Consider the following 15,281-nt stretch of genomic DNA (forward strand, 5'->3'; position numbering starts at 1 on the left):
TACAGCCACAGTGCACCCCTGCCCTCTATACTGTATACAGCCACAGTGCACCCCTGCCCTCTATACTGTATACAGCCACAGTGCACCCCTGCCCTCTATACTGTATACAGCCACAGTGCACCCCTGCCCTCTATACTGTATACAGCCACAGTGCACCCCTGCCCTCTATACTGTATACAGCCACAGTGCACCCCTGCACTCTATACTGTATACAGCCACAGTGCACCCCTGCCCTCTATACTGTATACTGCCACAGTGCACCCCTGCCCTCTATACTGTATACAGCCACAGTGCACCCCTGCCCTCTATACTGTATACAGCCACAGTGCACCCCTGCCCTCTATACCGTATACAGCCACAGTGCACCCCTGCCCTCTATACTGTATACAGCCACAGTGCACCCCTGCCCTCTATACTGTATACAGCCACAGTGCACCCCTTCCCTCTATACTGTATACAGCCCTGTAGTATACAAGTGTTGTTCATGTGGTTAGCAGTTGCCTGCATGTGTAGGTTAGGACGGTTTTATTAGACAGCACCAGCGTAATTTCACATTTCCCCCCCATTGGACCCTGTATAAATAGCGATTCCCTATGATTGGAGCGGCCCTATCAGCAGAATAGGATGAAGATAATGCCGAGTGTGCGCTGCTCTTAGTACATCTGTCTAATAACAATCGTGTTCCAGCTCTAGGGAAGTCATCCTGACAGGGTAACCTCTACTTTTTGTGTGGAGTAATAGCAGCGTTTGTGGGTACACAGTGTACAATGATTGACATTTTTCCTAATTTCCTCTTCTTTCACATTAATGTCTTCACTCTGCGCATATAGGAGTTTCTGCTTGTCTGGGCAATAGTCAGTCATGGGTGAGGTGATGACAGGCAGTCCAGAGATAAAGAGGCCGGAGGTCCTACTCCTGTAGCAGTGACGAGGTTAAATGATTGATTCAACAGGAAAGAGGATGATATGGTGACACATGGCTGTCAGGACAGGAGGAGGGTGAGGAGGATAAATATAGCTTCAACCAAGGACCCCCCATCTCACAACTTATAGCCACACCCCAGCCTGTAAGGCAGTGTTCCCCAACCTGTGGCCCTCCACCAGTTGCAAAACTTAAACTCCAAGTATACCCTGACAGCGTTCAAGGTTTAACTTGCTGAATAAAGTTATTTTATAAGAGTTAATGGGCAACACATCATCTAAGATGCGGGTTACACACGGGTTACATGCAGGGGAGAAAGATGGTAAAGATGCGACGGACCGTTTACTCGCCGGAGCGCTTCGTCAGGCCGATGCTAGCATCGGCCTGACGAAGAGCTCCGGCGCGTAAACGGTCCGTCGACGTCTTGAATACCCCCCTTCTTTACCATCTTTCTCCCCTGCATGTAACCCGTGTGTACGAAGCTACAATAAACAAGCCCCTGATTGAAAAGACCCGGTGTGTGCTCCGCAGTCCTTATTTGATTCGACATTTAAATTTACTTGTACACATTCTTATCTCTTAATAAAATGATACACTTTAGTGATATGCTTAAGCACAGGCTGTAAGTCAGGACAGTGCAAGATACCACACACAGCCTAAGGACAGGTGTGTGGCTATTTTTGAAAAACAAAAAACAAAAAAATTTGTTTTTTTTATTCTTGGATAACCCCTTTAGGGCCTGACCAACATGTCCACTTGCATCAAAACCGCACATACTCACCTTATGTAGTTACATAGTTTATAAGGTTGAAAAAATAAGTCCATTAAACCTAAAACCTTACTGTGTTGATCCAGAAGCAGGCAGAAAAAACAAAACATGATGCCAATTGCCCCATAACAGCGAAAAAAATCAGATTTTTTTAATATGGCAAAAGAATAAATCCCTAGATCAACTAGCTACGTAAATCTAGAATCCATAATTTGTAATATTATATTTTTCCAGAAAAACATCCAGGCCCCCCTTGAACTTGTTTTTTTAGTCTGACACCACAACATCATGTGGCAGAGAGTTCCATAGTCTCACTGCTCTTACAGTAAAGAATCTCTGTCTGTGATGATGATGGGTTCCACCATCATCACAGACAGATATTCTTTATTGTAAGAGCAGTGAGACCATGGAACTCTATTTCCTGTAGATGTAGAGGATGTCCCCCTTGTCATGGTAACCTGCCTAGGTATAAAAAGATCACTAGAAAGATCTCTGTACTGTCCATTTATATATTTGTACATTGTTATCAGATCGTCCTTTAAAATGTCTTTTCTCAAAACTAAAAAACCTCAAATTTGATAACCTTCCTTGGTCCTGTAATCCTCCCATACCATTAATTAACCTAATGGGATTTCTACATCATGGAGAGTTTTTGTCATATCTATTAGTGGCAAGTATTAGAGAGTATGAGAGTCATAACACCAAATGTAAGACATGTCCCCATTTACATCTGAGACTTTGTAATGCTAACAAGTCACATGACACTGAGGAGGAAAAATTTCTAACTGGGCCCAATCTGGACATTTCCACTTTTGCTGGGGTGCATTCACTTTTGTTGCCAAGGTTTAGACGTTAATGGCTGTTTGTTGAGTTATTTCGAGGGAACACAACATTAAAGGAGTTATCCAGGAAAAAAACTTTTTTTTATATATCAAATGGCTTCAGAAAGTTAAAAAGATTTGTAAATTACTTCTATTAAAAAATCTTAATCCTTTCAGTACTTATGTGCTGCTTAAGTTGAGTTGTTCTTTTCTGTCTAAGTGCTCTCTGATGACGCCTGTCTCGGGAACTGTCCAGAGTAGAAGCAAATCCCCATAGCAAACCTATTCTACTCTGTGCAGTTCCCGAGACAAGCAGAGATGTCAGCAGAGAGCACTGTTGCCAGACAGAAAACAACAACTCAACTTCAGCAGCTGATAATTATTGAAAGGATTAAGATTTTTTAATAGAAGTAATTTACAAATCTGTTTAACTTTCTGGAGCCAGTTGATATAAGAAAAAAAGTTTTTTCCCGGAATACCCCTTTTAAACACTGTTATACAGGCTGTGGACTCACCACCTTAGGCTACGTTCACACGGCCGTCTAGACCCATCCCGTTCTTCTCCCATCAAAAAATAAAAAGGGATGTTATCCGTTTGTCTCCGTTTGGATCTGTTATTGTTCAGTTGATAAACCCCCCCCCCCCCTCAGAAGTAAAAACGGATCAAAAGACGGATGACATTAAAGGCTCATCCTTTTTCCATAGACTTCAATGTTAAATTTACTGTATCCGTTTTTTCTTCCATTTTTTTGACAGAAGAAAAAATACTGCATGTGCCGTTTTTTCTGCCGTCAAAAAAACGGAAATGAGTGTAGACGGGTACAAACGGATGTAAACGGATGGTTAAAGAAATCCCATTTACATGGGATTTTTTCAAAACCGTTTTTAATCCGTTTACAGCCTGCAAGAACGGAACCGAAACAGGGATAAAAAAAACGGGGACAGACAGCCGTGTGAATGCACCCTTAAATTGTAGTCATTTCTTTAATGGTGTCACATTCAAAGATATTGTAAAATGTTTACAAAAATATGAACGGTGGACTCACTTATGCGAGCTTCAATAAAACAACATGAGGTATGTGGGCAGAGCATCTCTAACAAGACCTAAAATAAAAACTACATGAGGCTTAGAGTATGGTATGAGGGCAGTGTACCTATAACAAGATGACAGGATAACTTATCATTTAGTCATGTAAAATCTCTGCTCATTTGAGGATAAGTAGTCATATGGGCGGTCCTATACTTCCTGAATATAGGGAAAAAACTAAACGTTATCTCTAGTTCATGGCGGTTTGTGTGCATGCGGGAAGTCAGGCAACCTTAATTTATTTAATTTTTCTCCATCAAAATATTAGAAATAAAAAATCCCTATAAAGAATTGCTGGAACTAAGTAGTTTTTCACAGCACCAACTTAGAGCTATAGGCCCACATTTATCATTGTCTTGGGACAGTTTTTTGTGTCTAAAAAGGAGCAAAAAAAGGAGCAAGCAGGTTTTTTTGCTCCTTTTTTTTGTGCCTTTTGGTTTACACATTTCTGCTGATTTTGAGTTGCAATCCCCTGATTTTGACAATATACATTATATAGAAGGGTTTTATCAACTGCGCCTTTTTGGGAAAAGGAGCAAAAAAAGGCGAAAAGCCACTGAAAAGTCTCTAAAACTACACCAGCCCAGAAATTTCAGAAAATGTTTACCTGCACAAAATTTATCAAATGCTCTTTGACCATTTAATAAATCTGGTGCTCCTACACATTACCAGCACACAAAAAAATAGGTGTAAAAAAATGCTTCACTTACACTACAATGATAAATGTGGGCCATAGTGTTATGGTTGGCTTCTGTTTAGGCCTTAAAATGTGAGTGACTGCCGCTGTATACTGCTGAGTGTCGAAACAAGAAATAAACACCAGACAAAATGTAGGTATATATCTCCTTCTCGGTATACTGGCTAAGGAGCTGTCCCAATGAGTTCTGTTTATTATACGGAAGTACATTGGTTTTTACATTTGACAAAAAGGGGAGGTTAGTTATCACGTCAAAATCATCATGTTATATTTTGATTGGTTATTTGAGTATTGCGTCTGTATATATTATACATTTATTTATTTCTCAGCCATAGGTCACTTATGTTGCAATTTCCCTATCCTGCCAGAAAATTCCGGATGTATTTGTCCTTCTGCACAGTCTATCTTTCTTCAAATGTTTTGTCTCTAACTTCCAACCTCTTCTTTATCTTGCTTCTTCTGGCCTCATCTAAAGGTCTTCATCTTAGTCACAAGCAAATAGAAAGCTGATATGTCTCATAAGGAAAATAATGTTTTTCTGCAGCATATTAGCATATATATATATATATATATATATATATATATATATATATCAATAATCAAAATCATAATGGTCATCATTATCAATAGTAGTATGGTGGACAATGTTGCTAGGCGGAAATACTTCTGTAATATAGGATCCAGTAGGACATAGAAATAGCACTGTTGTTAAAAAATCCATTGTAAAAAAAATATCCATATGTCTCTCTATAAGAAAAGGGCATATGGAGGTACAATGTGCACGTAAAGTCTTCAAAGGTTGTATAGAGCTGTAATATTTTCCTGTGCATGAGCCGTCAATAAAAATAAATAATAAAAGCAAGAGTAGTCTGTCAGACCCATCCCGAGTATTGCTATGGAGCCCTATGATTTTCTAATCTGCTTGTAATTGTTTGTGTTATTATGTGAAGATTTCCTGCCATTCATTGTCTCCCATCTCTTCTAGTTCCCATATGCGGCACCTTCCCCACAAGAGCCTGTGAAAACACTGCGCAGTTTGATCAACATACGGAAAGACACATTACGTCTTGTCAGGTGAATATATATGTCTTCGTCAAGCTGTAACTTACAGAATTGATAGGGTCCGCCATGTTGCCTGAGCCACAGCACTACTGCACACAGTGAAACCGAGTAGGAAGCAGATGGCTCCATACGTTGTATAGTCGCTGTTCTGAGTTACTGTAGCTCAGCTCCTGTTATAAGAGATCTTTGCTCAGAATGTCCCCACACAATGGGGCCTGATGGGGGGGGGGGGTTCTGGGTGACCGCACCTCAACAATCTCATAATGATGAGGGAATTTTGCCTGAAAAGCTTCGTTTAGGTCCGTTAAAGGGGTTCTCCACTGGCCAGCGTTCGGAACTAAAAGTTCCGAATGCTGTTTTCACACGGCAAGGGTCAGCCACGCCCCCTTGTGATGTAATGGCCACACCCCCTCAATGCACGTCTATGGAGGGGGCGTGACGCCCCCTCCCATAGACTTGCATTGAGGGGGCATGGTCTTGAGGTGGAACCTCCAAAAAGTTGTGAGGTTGGATCTCCAATTGGATCCAATTGAGTCCTGGGATATTTTGAGGCAAGGTTAACAACTTTAACTCTTTATTATGTTCCTCGCATTATTCCTAAGCATTTTTTTGCAGTGCGACTGAGGCATTATCTTGCTAAACGGGGCCACCGTCATAAGGGAACACCTAAGGACCCTATTACCTTGGCAGGTGGTAATCTTTAGGGCACATATATTAGCAATATTTTGCAGCACTTTACCCATTGGACACTTTGGTCTTAGCTAAACAATTACTGTTTGCCGGATGAGCCATGCAGTCCCCATCACTATACAGACAAGAGGCCCTTCAGCCACATGTGTTGCTAGAAGGAAGGCTTACAATAAATGTGACTTAACACGTTCAGCTCCAGACAACACAGCACGAGGTAAAAATAGATGCCTTCAGCTTAATCCTTTGATTGCCAAGGAGAAGCTCAGTGCAGCCTTTTTCTAATAGTCATGGCTCACTACCCAACTAGTCCTTGAAGAGGCTTTTGCGGTCACCTTCAGTCACATGGTAGTTGCTGCTCATCGTTTCTTCCTTTTGGCTTCCTTTCAGAAGACAATGGGGCAGATTTACTATTACAAATGGGTTAGATTCCTGGTGCAATATGCCCCACATTCATTGTGTGTTTTAGACACTTCTGCACCTTGCTCATAAACGGTGTGTGGCTTATTGGACAGTTAAAGGGGTACTCCGGTGGAAAACATGTTTTTTAAATCAACTGGTGCCAGAAAGTTAAACATATTTGTAAATTACTTCTATTAAACAGAGGAAATTCTTTTCTTTTTGAATTTATTTTTTGTCTTGTCCACAGTGCTCTCTGCTGACACCTGATGCCTGTATCAGGAACTGTCCAGAGAAGGAGAAAATCCTCATAGCAAACCTATGCTGCTCTGGACAGTTCCTGACACGGACCGAGGTGTCAGCAGAGAGCGCTGTGGACAAGATAAAAAAGAAATTCAAAAATCAAAGAATTTCCTCTGTAGCATACAGCTGCTAATAAGGACTGGAAGGATAAAGATTTTTTAACAGAAGTAATTTACAAATCTGTTTAAGTTTCTGGCACCAGTTTTCCTCCTCATCACCCTTTTAAGTATGTTTTTGCACGCCAATGTTGTGGCATAAAGACTGGGCCGTCTAAAGATGAAACAGATGTATCATAAATCCTGAATCACTGTGATAAATTGGGGACATTTTAGGAATTTTTTTTCCTCTCTCTCTCTTCCGGTCACTTTCCTAGGGTGGGGAGGAGGGTAAAGGGACATATGGTCTTTTTGTGATATATTATTATAATTTTACATATTGATGGAAATTTTAATAGATTGAAAAATGTAAATAAAGCTTTAATTAAAAAAAAGAGGACTGTCTAGTTAAAGGGCTCTTTTGGTGCCTGTCTACATAGCTTTTACTTGTCATGCGGCCCTAATATCATCGTTCGATATTCGCTGCACATTATCGGTTTACACAGGCCGAAGTGCGGCTGATAACAATGATTTTATTGGCCTCACAACAGTTCCAATCAGCCAGCGAACAAGCACCGGCTCATTTGTCAGGTGATCTTTGGCCCTCTTTTACGAAGAGCTTTTCTTGGAACGCCCATTCACCCAATATTTGGCATGTGGTCATTTTTAAAAATGCAGTTTATTGGTATGTATAGATTCTTTAGGGGGCTGATCACATACCTTAAAATTTAAATTTTCTATAACGGGGTGGATTAACAAATAAACAATAACAATAAAAAGGCCTTCCCTAAAGATCCCATACATACTAATAAGATGCATTATTAGAATTGACCACAGGTACTCTTCAAGTTTACATGAAGTTTTAGAAAGTATTAGTAAATCTTCTCCTGTTTTGTACACTCCTTTTATGAGCGGAAAAGAAGGACCCCCCACTTGCATTCTGCAAAATGATTTTCTGTGAGAACTGAAGTCAAAGCGAATTTTATCATTGTGCCCCTTTAGGTGTTCACAACTTTTATTTTTAGATTACCAAAGCTGTATGAGGACTGGTTGTTTTTGCAGGTGACATCTTGGGTGGCATTATTTGGTACACCAATTGTTAGGGCACACCTCAGTATGCCCAACCAGCCATTATGACTGCCAGCCTGTCCTCGGAGTTGACTGCTACATTGGTGGCTGCATACAACAGATTAAATAGTGGACACCACCGCCATTACAGCAGCAGGATAGCTATACAGTATATGACTGCTGCACTTTTTAACGGCAACGGTCATGGTTAAACTACCTGTTTTTGAGATCAGCATTTTTTTGTTCTTTGTTCCCATTTTAGGGAGGATGGGGCTGCATCGGAAGTGATATAGATTACATTTAAATGGGCACTGTCAGATTCAAAAACTTTTTATATGATGTACATTTTAGCAAAACATTAACCTTTCTAATATACTTCATACGAAAATTTTATTTCATTTTTATAGAAATCATGGCTTATAAAATCCTGGCTTTGTCCAAGCTGAAGCACAGGCATGGACAAAGTCCAGTAAGTGCGGGTGGGCTAGCACTCCTCTGTACTCTCTCCTGTCTGATAGGACTCCTCTGTGCTCTCTCCTGTCTGATAGTACTCCCCTCTGCTCTCTCCTGTCTATCAGACAGGAGAGAGCACAGAGGAGTACTATCAGACAGGAGAGAGCACAGAGGAGTACTATCAGACAGGAGAGAGCACAGAGGAGTACTATCAGACAGGAGACAGTACAGAGGAGTACTATCAGACAGGATAGAGCAAAGAGGAGTACTATCAGACAGGAGAGAGCACAGAGGAGTACTATCAGACAGGAGACAGTACAGAGGAGTACTATCAGACAGGATAGAGCAAAGAGGAGTACTATCAGACAGGAGAGAGCACAGAGGAGTACTATCAGACAGGAGAGAGCACAGAGGAGTCATATCAGACAGGAGAGAGCACAGGGGAGTCCTATCAGACAGGAGAGAGCACAGAGGAGTATTATCAGACAGGAGAGAGCACAGAGGAGTGCTATCAGACAGGAGAGAGCATAGAGGAGTCATATCAGGCAGGAGAGAGCACAGAGGAGTGCTAGCCCACCCTCCCTTACTGGACTCTGTCCATGCCTGCGCTTCATCTTGGACAAAGTCATGATTTTATAAGCCATGATTTCTATAAAAAGGAAATAACATTTTCTTATGAGGAATATTAGAAAGGTTAATGTTTTGCCAAGATGTACAACATACAAAAGTTTTTGTATTTGACAGTGCCCATTTAAGGTATTTTGGGTAGCATTGGATATTTTGCCTTTTATGTTATTACTGTTTGATATACTTTCTTTTGTAGGTGCACAGAGGAAGTTAAAGCCAGTGGAGCTGAAGGCAGCCGGCCCAAGGTACATTATAATGTGGAGTTTACATTTGACACGGATGGAAGAGTGGCCATTACTATCTATTACCAAGCAACAGAGGAATTTCAGGGGGGCATTGCCAGGTGAGGATGGTCAGAATAAACATTTTGTAGAAGAGGACGTTAGAGCTGGCACCATACAAGTTGTTTATAGGGACCCTTTACAGAAGCAGTATTTTGTATTCAGGTCTGGCTGGTTACAGTGTGTCATTCACACACATCTCAAGTGCGGTCCTCAAGTCCCCCCCAACAGGTCATGTTTTCTGGATTTCTTTGGTCTTTCACAGGCGATATAACTGTGGTGATGCCTGATACACTGACCATAATGATATTACCTGTGAAAGACTAAGGAAATCATGAAAACATATATTTAGTCGAGAACCGGTCTTGAGAAACACTGAGTTAAACTGTTTTTTAGTTTAAACTGGTTTTCCCTAGTGAAAACCAGTTTTGACTTAACGCCTTTGTGAAAACTATACCCTGTTCCAAATTATTATGCAAATTATATTTTTCTCATTTAGCTAAATCATTTATGTTAATAACAGTCAGCATAATTCTTATGTTATCAACTATTAACTCCTTAAGGACTCAGCCCATTTTCACCTTAAGAAGTTTTTGCACTTTCGTTTTTTCCTCCTCCTCTTCTATAAATCATAACGCGTGCAATTTTGCACCTACAGACCCATATAAGGGCTTGTTTTTTGCGTCCCCATTGTACTTAGTAATGACCACTTATTTTATAACAAAAAAATTGTGTTCTTCTGTAGGTCCATATGGGATACCCAGTTTCCGTAGGTTTTATTTATTTTACTACGTAAAAAAAATTAGAACTACATGCACCAAAATTTGTATGTTTAAAACTGTCATCTTCTGACCCCTATAACTTTTTTTATTTTTCCGCGTATGGGGCTATATGAGGGTCTTTATTGAGAGTTTTTATTTGTACCATATATTTTTTTTGATGGGACTTTTTGATAGCTTTTTATTAATATTTTTATGGTATATGAAGTGACCAAAAATTCACAATTTTGGACTTTGGTATTTTTTTTTACGTGTATGCCATCAACCGTGCAGTTTAGCTAAGCTTATATTTTAGTAGTTCGGACATTTAAGCACGCGATGGTACCACATATGATTTTTTTTTTTATTACATAATTTTATTTAAAAAATAGTAAAAGGGGGGTGATTAAAAATTTTATTAGGGGGGCTTATTCACATTTATTCTCTTATTTTTTTTACCTCTTTAAACTGTTTTATTTTTTTTTAGCCCCCTTAGGAGGCTATACCATGCAATCTTTTGATTGCATACACTGATCAGTGTTATGCCACAGCATAGCATTGATCAGAGTTACCGGTGCTCTGCTGCTCTAGTCTGCTGCGCAGGCATGGAGCAGTAGATCGCCAATCGGAGGACGGGAAGGCAGGTGAGGACCCTCCCGTCGTCCAGCAAGCTGATCGGGACATTGCGATTCTGTTGCGATAGTCCCGATCAGCTCCGCTGAGCTGCAGGGATACTTGTAATTTAAGTTTCGACGCTGCAATCAATTTTGATTGCGGCGTCTAAAGGGTTAATGCCGAGCATTGGGCACAGGTACGCCCTGAGTCCTTAAGGACCCGGGAACGGGGCGTACCTGTACGCCCTGCGTCCTTAAGTGCTTAAGAGTACAATTCCAGTTTTATTGAACAATCCTACTAATGATAACAGTTTTTATTTTAAGCATAAACTTACAATCCACTGTTCCAAGTTATTAAGCACAGTAGGTTAAACTTACAATCCACTGTTCCAAGTTATTAAGCACAGTAAGTTTCAAAACACTTTATAGGTTGTAAAGAACTGAAAATTGTCATTTGTTGTGTTTGCAGCATATTTACTGAAAACAAAAGCTATCTTAATCAAACTTTTAACAACATTTTAAAAGGTCCCGTTACATTATAATGTAGGACCCCTTATTTGATAGCAGCTTCACAAGTCTTGCATCTATTGAACTTGTGAGTTTTTGGACAGTTTCTGCTTGAATTTGTTTGCAAGATGTCAGAATAGCCTCACAGAGCTGCTGTTTGGATGTAAACTGCCTCCCACCCTCATAGATCTTTTGCTTGAGGATGTGCCACAGGTGCTTCTCAATAGGATTGAGGTCAGGGGAAGGATGGAGGCCACACCATGACTTTCTCTCCTTTTAGTAACAAACCGAGCAAGTTTATTAAAGGATGCAAAATGACAGCATAAAATAGTATCAAAATCCGGGATGCAACCCGGTCTACATACACCAGAAAAATAAAAATAAAAGGAACATGTAAACCGAAACAACAAATGCAGGTCTTGAGCAAAAAATTTAAAATAAGAAAGACAAGTCATACCCTATACATGACTTTCTCTCCTTTTAACCCCATAGCAGCCATTGATGCAGAGGTATTCTTTGCAGCATGATATGGTGCATTGTCATGCATGAAGATGATTTTATTACGGAGAGCATAGTTCTTTCTTCTGTACCAAGGAAGAAAGTGGTTAGTCAGAAACTCCACATACTTTGCAGGGTCATCTTTACACCTTAGGGGACCCTAAAGGGGCCGACAAGCTATCTTCCCATGATTCCGGCCCAAAACATAACTCCACCACTGCCTTGCTGACGTTGCAGCCTTGTTGGAACAGGTTGGCCATCCACCAACCATCCACTACTCCATCCATCTGGACCTTCAAGGGTTGCACGGCACTCATCAGTGAACAGGACTGTTTGAAAATTAGTCTTCATGTATTTTTCTGCCCAATGAATCCATTCCTGCTTGTGAGCATTGGTTAGTGGTGGCCGAATAGAAGGTTTATGCACAGTTGCAAGACTCTGCAGGACTCTACACCTTGATGTCCGTGGGACTCCAGAGGCACCAGCAGCTTCAAATATCTATTTGCTGCTATGTAATGGTATTTTAGCAGCTGCTTTCTTGATCCGATGCATGGATCTGGCAGAAATCTTTCTCAATGTGCCTTTATCTGCTCAAACCCGTCTGTGCTCTGAATCAGCCACAAATATCATAATAGTGCAATGATCACGCTTACGTTTTCGTGAAATATCTGTTTTCATACCTCGAGGTAGCTGATGGAAATTTTTTTGTTTTAAATCAACTGGTGCCAGAAAGTTGAACAGATTTGTAAATTACTTCTAGTACTTTTTAGCATCTGTATGCTACAGAGGAAATTAATTTCTTTTTTGTCTTGCCAACAGTGCTCTCTGCTGCCACCTGATGCCCGTATCAGGAACTGTCAAGAGCAGGAGAAAATCCCCATTGCAAACCTATGCTGTTCTGGACAGTTCCTGACAGGGACAGAGGTGTCAGCAGAGAGCACTGTGGACTAGACAAAAATGAAATTGAAAAAGAAAAGAATTTCCTCTGTAGCATACAGCTGCTGAAAGGGTAAAGATATTTTAAGAGTCAAACAAAGATGCTTTATTGATAGGCTTACAGATAACATGTAAGGAAAAGCATTGAAATAATGAAAAGGAACCAACAGTCCAATTAGGCCATAACCAAAGTAACAATTGGTACAAGTGATGCATTAGATTTTAACAACACATTAATAAGCAGCACAAAATCATAGTGGCAGAAAAAAGGTATAAGGTGTTTGACGGCTGGTCATCCCCGACAATGTACAATAGAGTCCCTCCCACCCCTCAGCACGGAGATCAATAAAGCGAGAAACTGCAGCGGACGTTAGGACAATGAGCTGAAGATAACCACGGTTCCCACAAACGATCAAAGGAGCACATAGCATCATCTCTAATAGCAGATAACTTTTCGTTGAGCATAATGAGGTTAACTCTATCCACTACCTTTTCAAAGTCTAAGGAGGGTTTTTTCCATTGCGATGCTATATAAATTCTAGTAGCCATCAAGATAAATTGAGCTAGACGAAAGTGTCCAAAGGTCATTCTTTGTGGCTTAGTACCAAGCAAGCAAAAAGCCTGGGTACGTGACACATAAGTACCCAAAAGGGAGCCTAAAAGATCTAATACAGTCGTCCAAAGGCCCACCACCACCGGACAACCCCACCATATATTATACATGGTTCCCCTTTGACCACACCCACGGAAACATAGAGGGGAAACATCGGGGTAAATCGAGTGAAGTCGCGAGGGAACCATGTATACACGGTGCAGAACCTTCAACGCTGTCTCCATCAATGTCACTTGCCAAATCCCCTTCCCCAAAACCACACAACCCTCCCTCCATTGAGGCAAAGACAAGGTGTGATGCAGGTCCGCTTCCCACGCTAACATGAAGGGTAGTTTCTGATCAGGAGGGGGATCATTAATTTGAGCATACACTAATGAGAGGAGCCCAACATCCATGGGTCTATAGAGAACGAAAGCTTCATACATAGTAGGGTGTACCCAGAACAGTACGATAATAGGAAAATATCTGGTGGGCTCTAAAGGATTCACCATCAGGCATGTTATATCTTCGTTTGAGAGACGTTAATGTGTACATCAAACGGTGGTCAAAAAAGTCATAGAATCGTAGCAGTTTATTATCAATCCACCAGTGGAAAAGGGAGGGAGTAAGACCAGGTAAAAAGAAAGTGTTGCAAAGAAAAGGAGTCAGAGGAGAAGCGGAGGATTGCAAGCGGAATTTGAAGCGAACCAGACGCCAGAGAGACAACGAGTAGAGGGCAATCTGTGCCGACGTAGGGACCAGCGTAGCTATAGGGCACGAGGTCCACATCAAGGATGCATAGGAATAAGGGGACAATAAGGAGTCCTCCAGTCTCGTCCAGCGAGGTGCTCTATCCAGAGCATTCACCAATGCCAGCTGAGCCAATCGTGCAGCATAATAGTATTTAAGAAAATCAGGCACCGACAAGCCACCCGACTTCCTATTATAGTGCATGATTCGCCTGGAAAAACGCGGTCCTTTGTTCGACCAAATATAATTAAAGGCGTCCCTTTGCAAAGCAAGCAAATCACACTTTGCTACAGGTATAGGCAGTGATCTAAACAAATACAACAACTTAGGTAAAACTACCATTTTTATCACGTTCACCCTACCCAACCAAGAAATGTACGGATAATTCCACTTGGCCAAATCAGATCTAATAGATTTATAAAGAGGAACAAAGTTAGTGCTATACAATGATGAAATGGAGGGGGTAAGTTTCACGCCCAGATAGGGCAAACCCGCATTAGCGTTTTTAAAGTGAAATGTATGTTCAATGGTGTGTTGCAAGGACTCCGATATATTACAATACATAATTTCAGATTTAGTAACGTTGACACTCAACCCCGACTGCATAGCAAAGGAGTCCAGCACCTTAAAAAGATTGGGAAGGGAAATGAGGGGGTTTGTAAGGGTCAGCAATAAATTGTCAGCGAACAAGTTCACTTTATATTCTGAAGATCCGATAGTGGTACCTGAAATATCAGGATGATCTCTAATCATTTGTGCCAGTGATTCCATAATTAATGCAAAAAGGGCTGGGGTCAGGGGGCAGCCCTGACGAGTACCCCGGCCTATAGAAATCGGACGGGGAGAGGTAGATGGCAACTTTAGATATGCAGTCGGGGTGGAGTACAGAAGGTGTAGAAGAGAAACAAATGGGCCAGCAAAGCCAAACTTGTGTAAAGTGGCGAACAAAAAAGGCCACGATTCACAATCAAAAGCCTTCTCTATATCCAAGGCGACTACAATGAGAGGGGTTGCGGTAGTCCCCGCCCACTGTATTTGGTCAATGACTTTCCTAACATTATCTGGTGCTTGGCGGCCTGGGATAAATCCTACCTGGTCTTGATGCACCAGTGTAGGAAGATGGGCATTTAATCTTTTTGCCAACAAAGATGTCAGGAGCTTCGCATCAATATTTAACAACGATATTGGGCGATAATTGGCAGTATTTAAATGATCCCGGTTCGGTTTAGGGATAACTGTAATGAGTGCATCCAGAAATTCAGATGGGATAGTAGTCTGTATGCGAAGCGAATTGAAAAATGTGAGTAGATGAGGGAGTAGCAATGGTGCAAATTTTTTAAAGTATGCTGCCGTCAG

At 41.1% G+C, this 15,281-nt stretch overlaps 1 protein-coding gene across 6 annotated transcripts in view; it reads left to right on the forward strand.

The window, feature by feature from the left end:
* RNF157 (ring finger protein 157) overlaps positions 1–15,281 on the forward strand; it is a 128,139-nt gene that overhangs the window by 79,398 nt on the left and 33,460 nt on the right. For all 6 annotated transcript variants that reach the window (XM_056550394.1, XM_056550395.1, XM_056550393.1 and 3 more), the window contains 2 exons: positions 5,281–5,369; positions 9,186–9,332. In XM_056550394.1, coding sequence (XP_056406369.1) covers positions 5,281–5,369; positions 9,186–9,332 — 236 coding nt within the window. The remainder of the gene's footprint in view (positions 1–5,280; positions 5,370–9,185; positions 9,333–15,281) is intronic.

The sequence above is a fragment of the Hyla sarda genome, chromosome 13 (genome assembly GCF_029499605.1).
Source record: "Hyla sarda isolate aHylSar1 chromosome 13, aHylSar1.hap1, whole genome shotgun sequence".
NCBI classification, from domain to species: Eukaryota; Metazoa; Chordata; class Amphibia; order Anura; family Hylidae; genus Hyla; species Hyla sarda.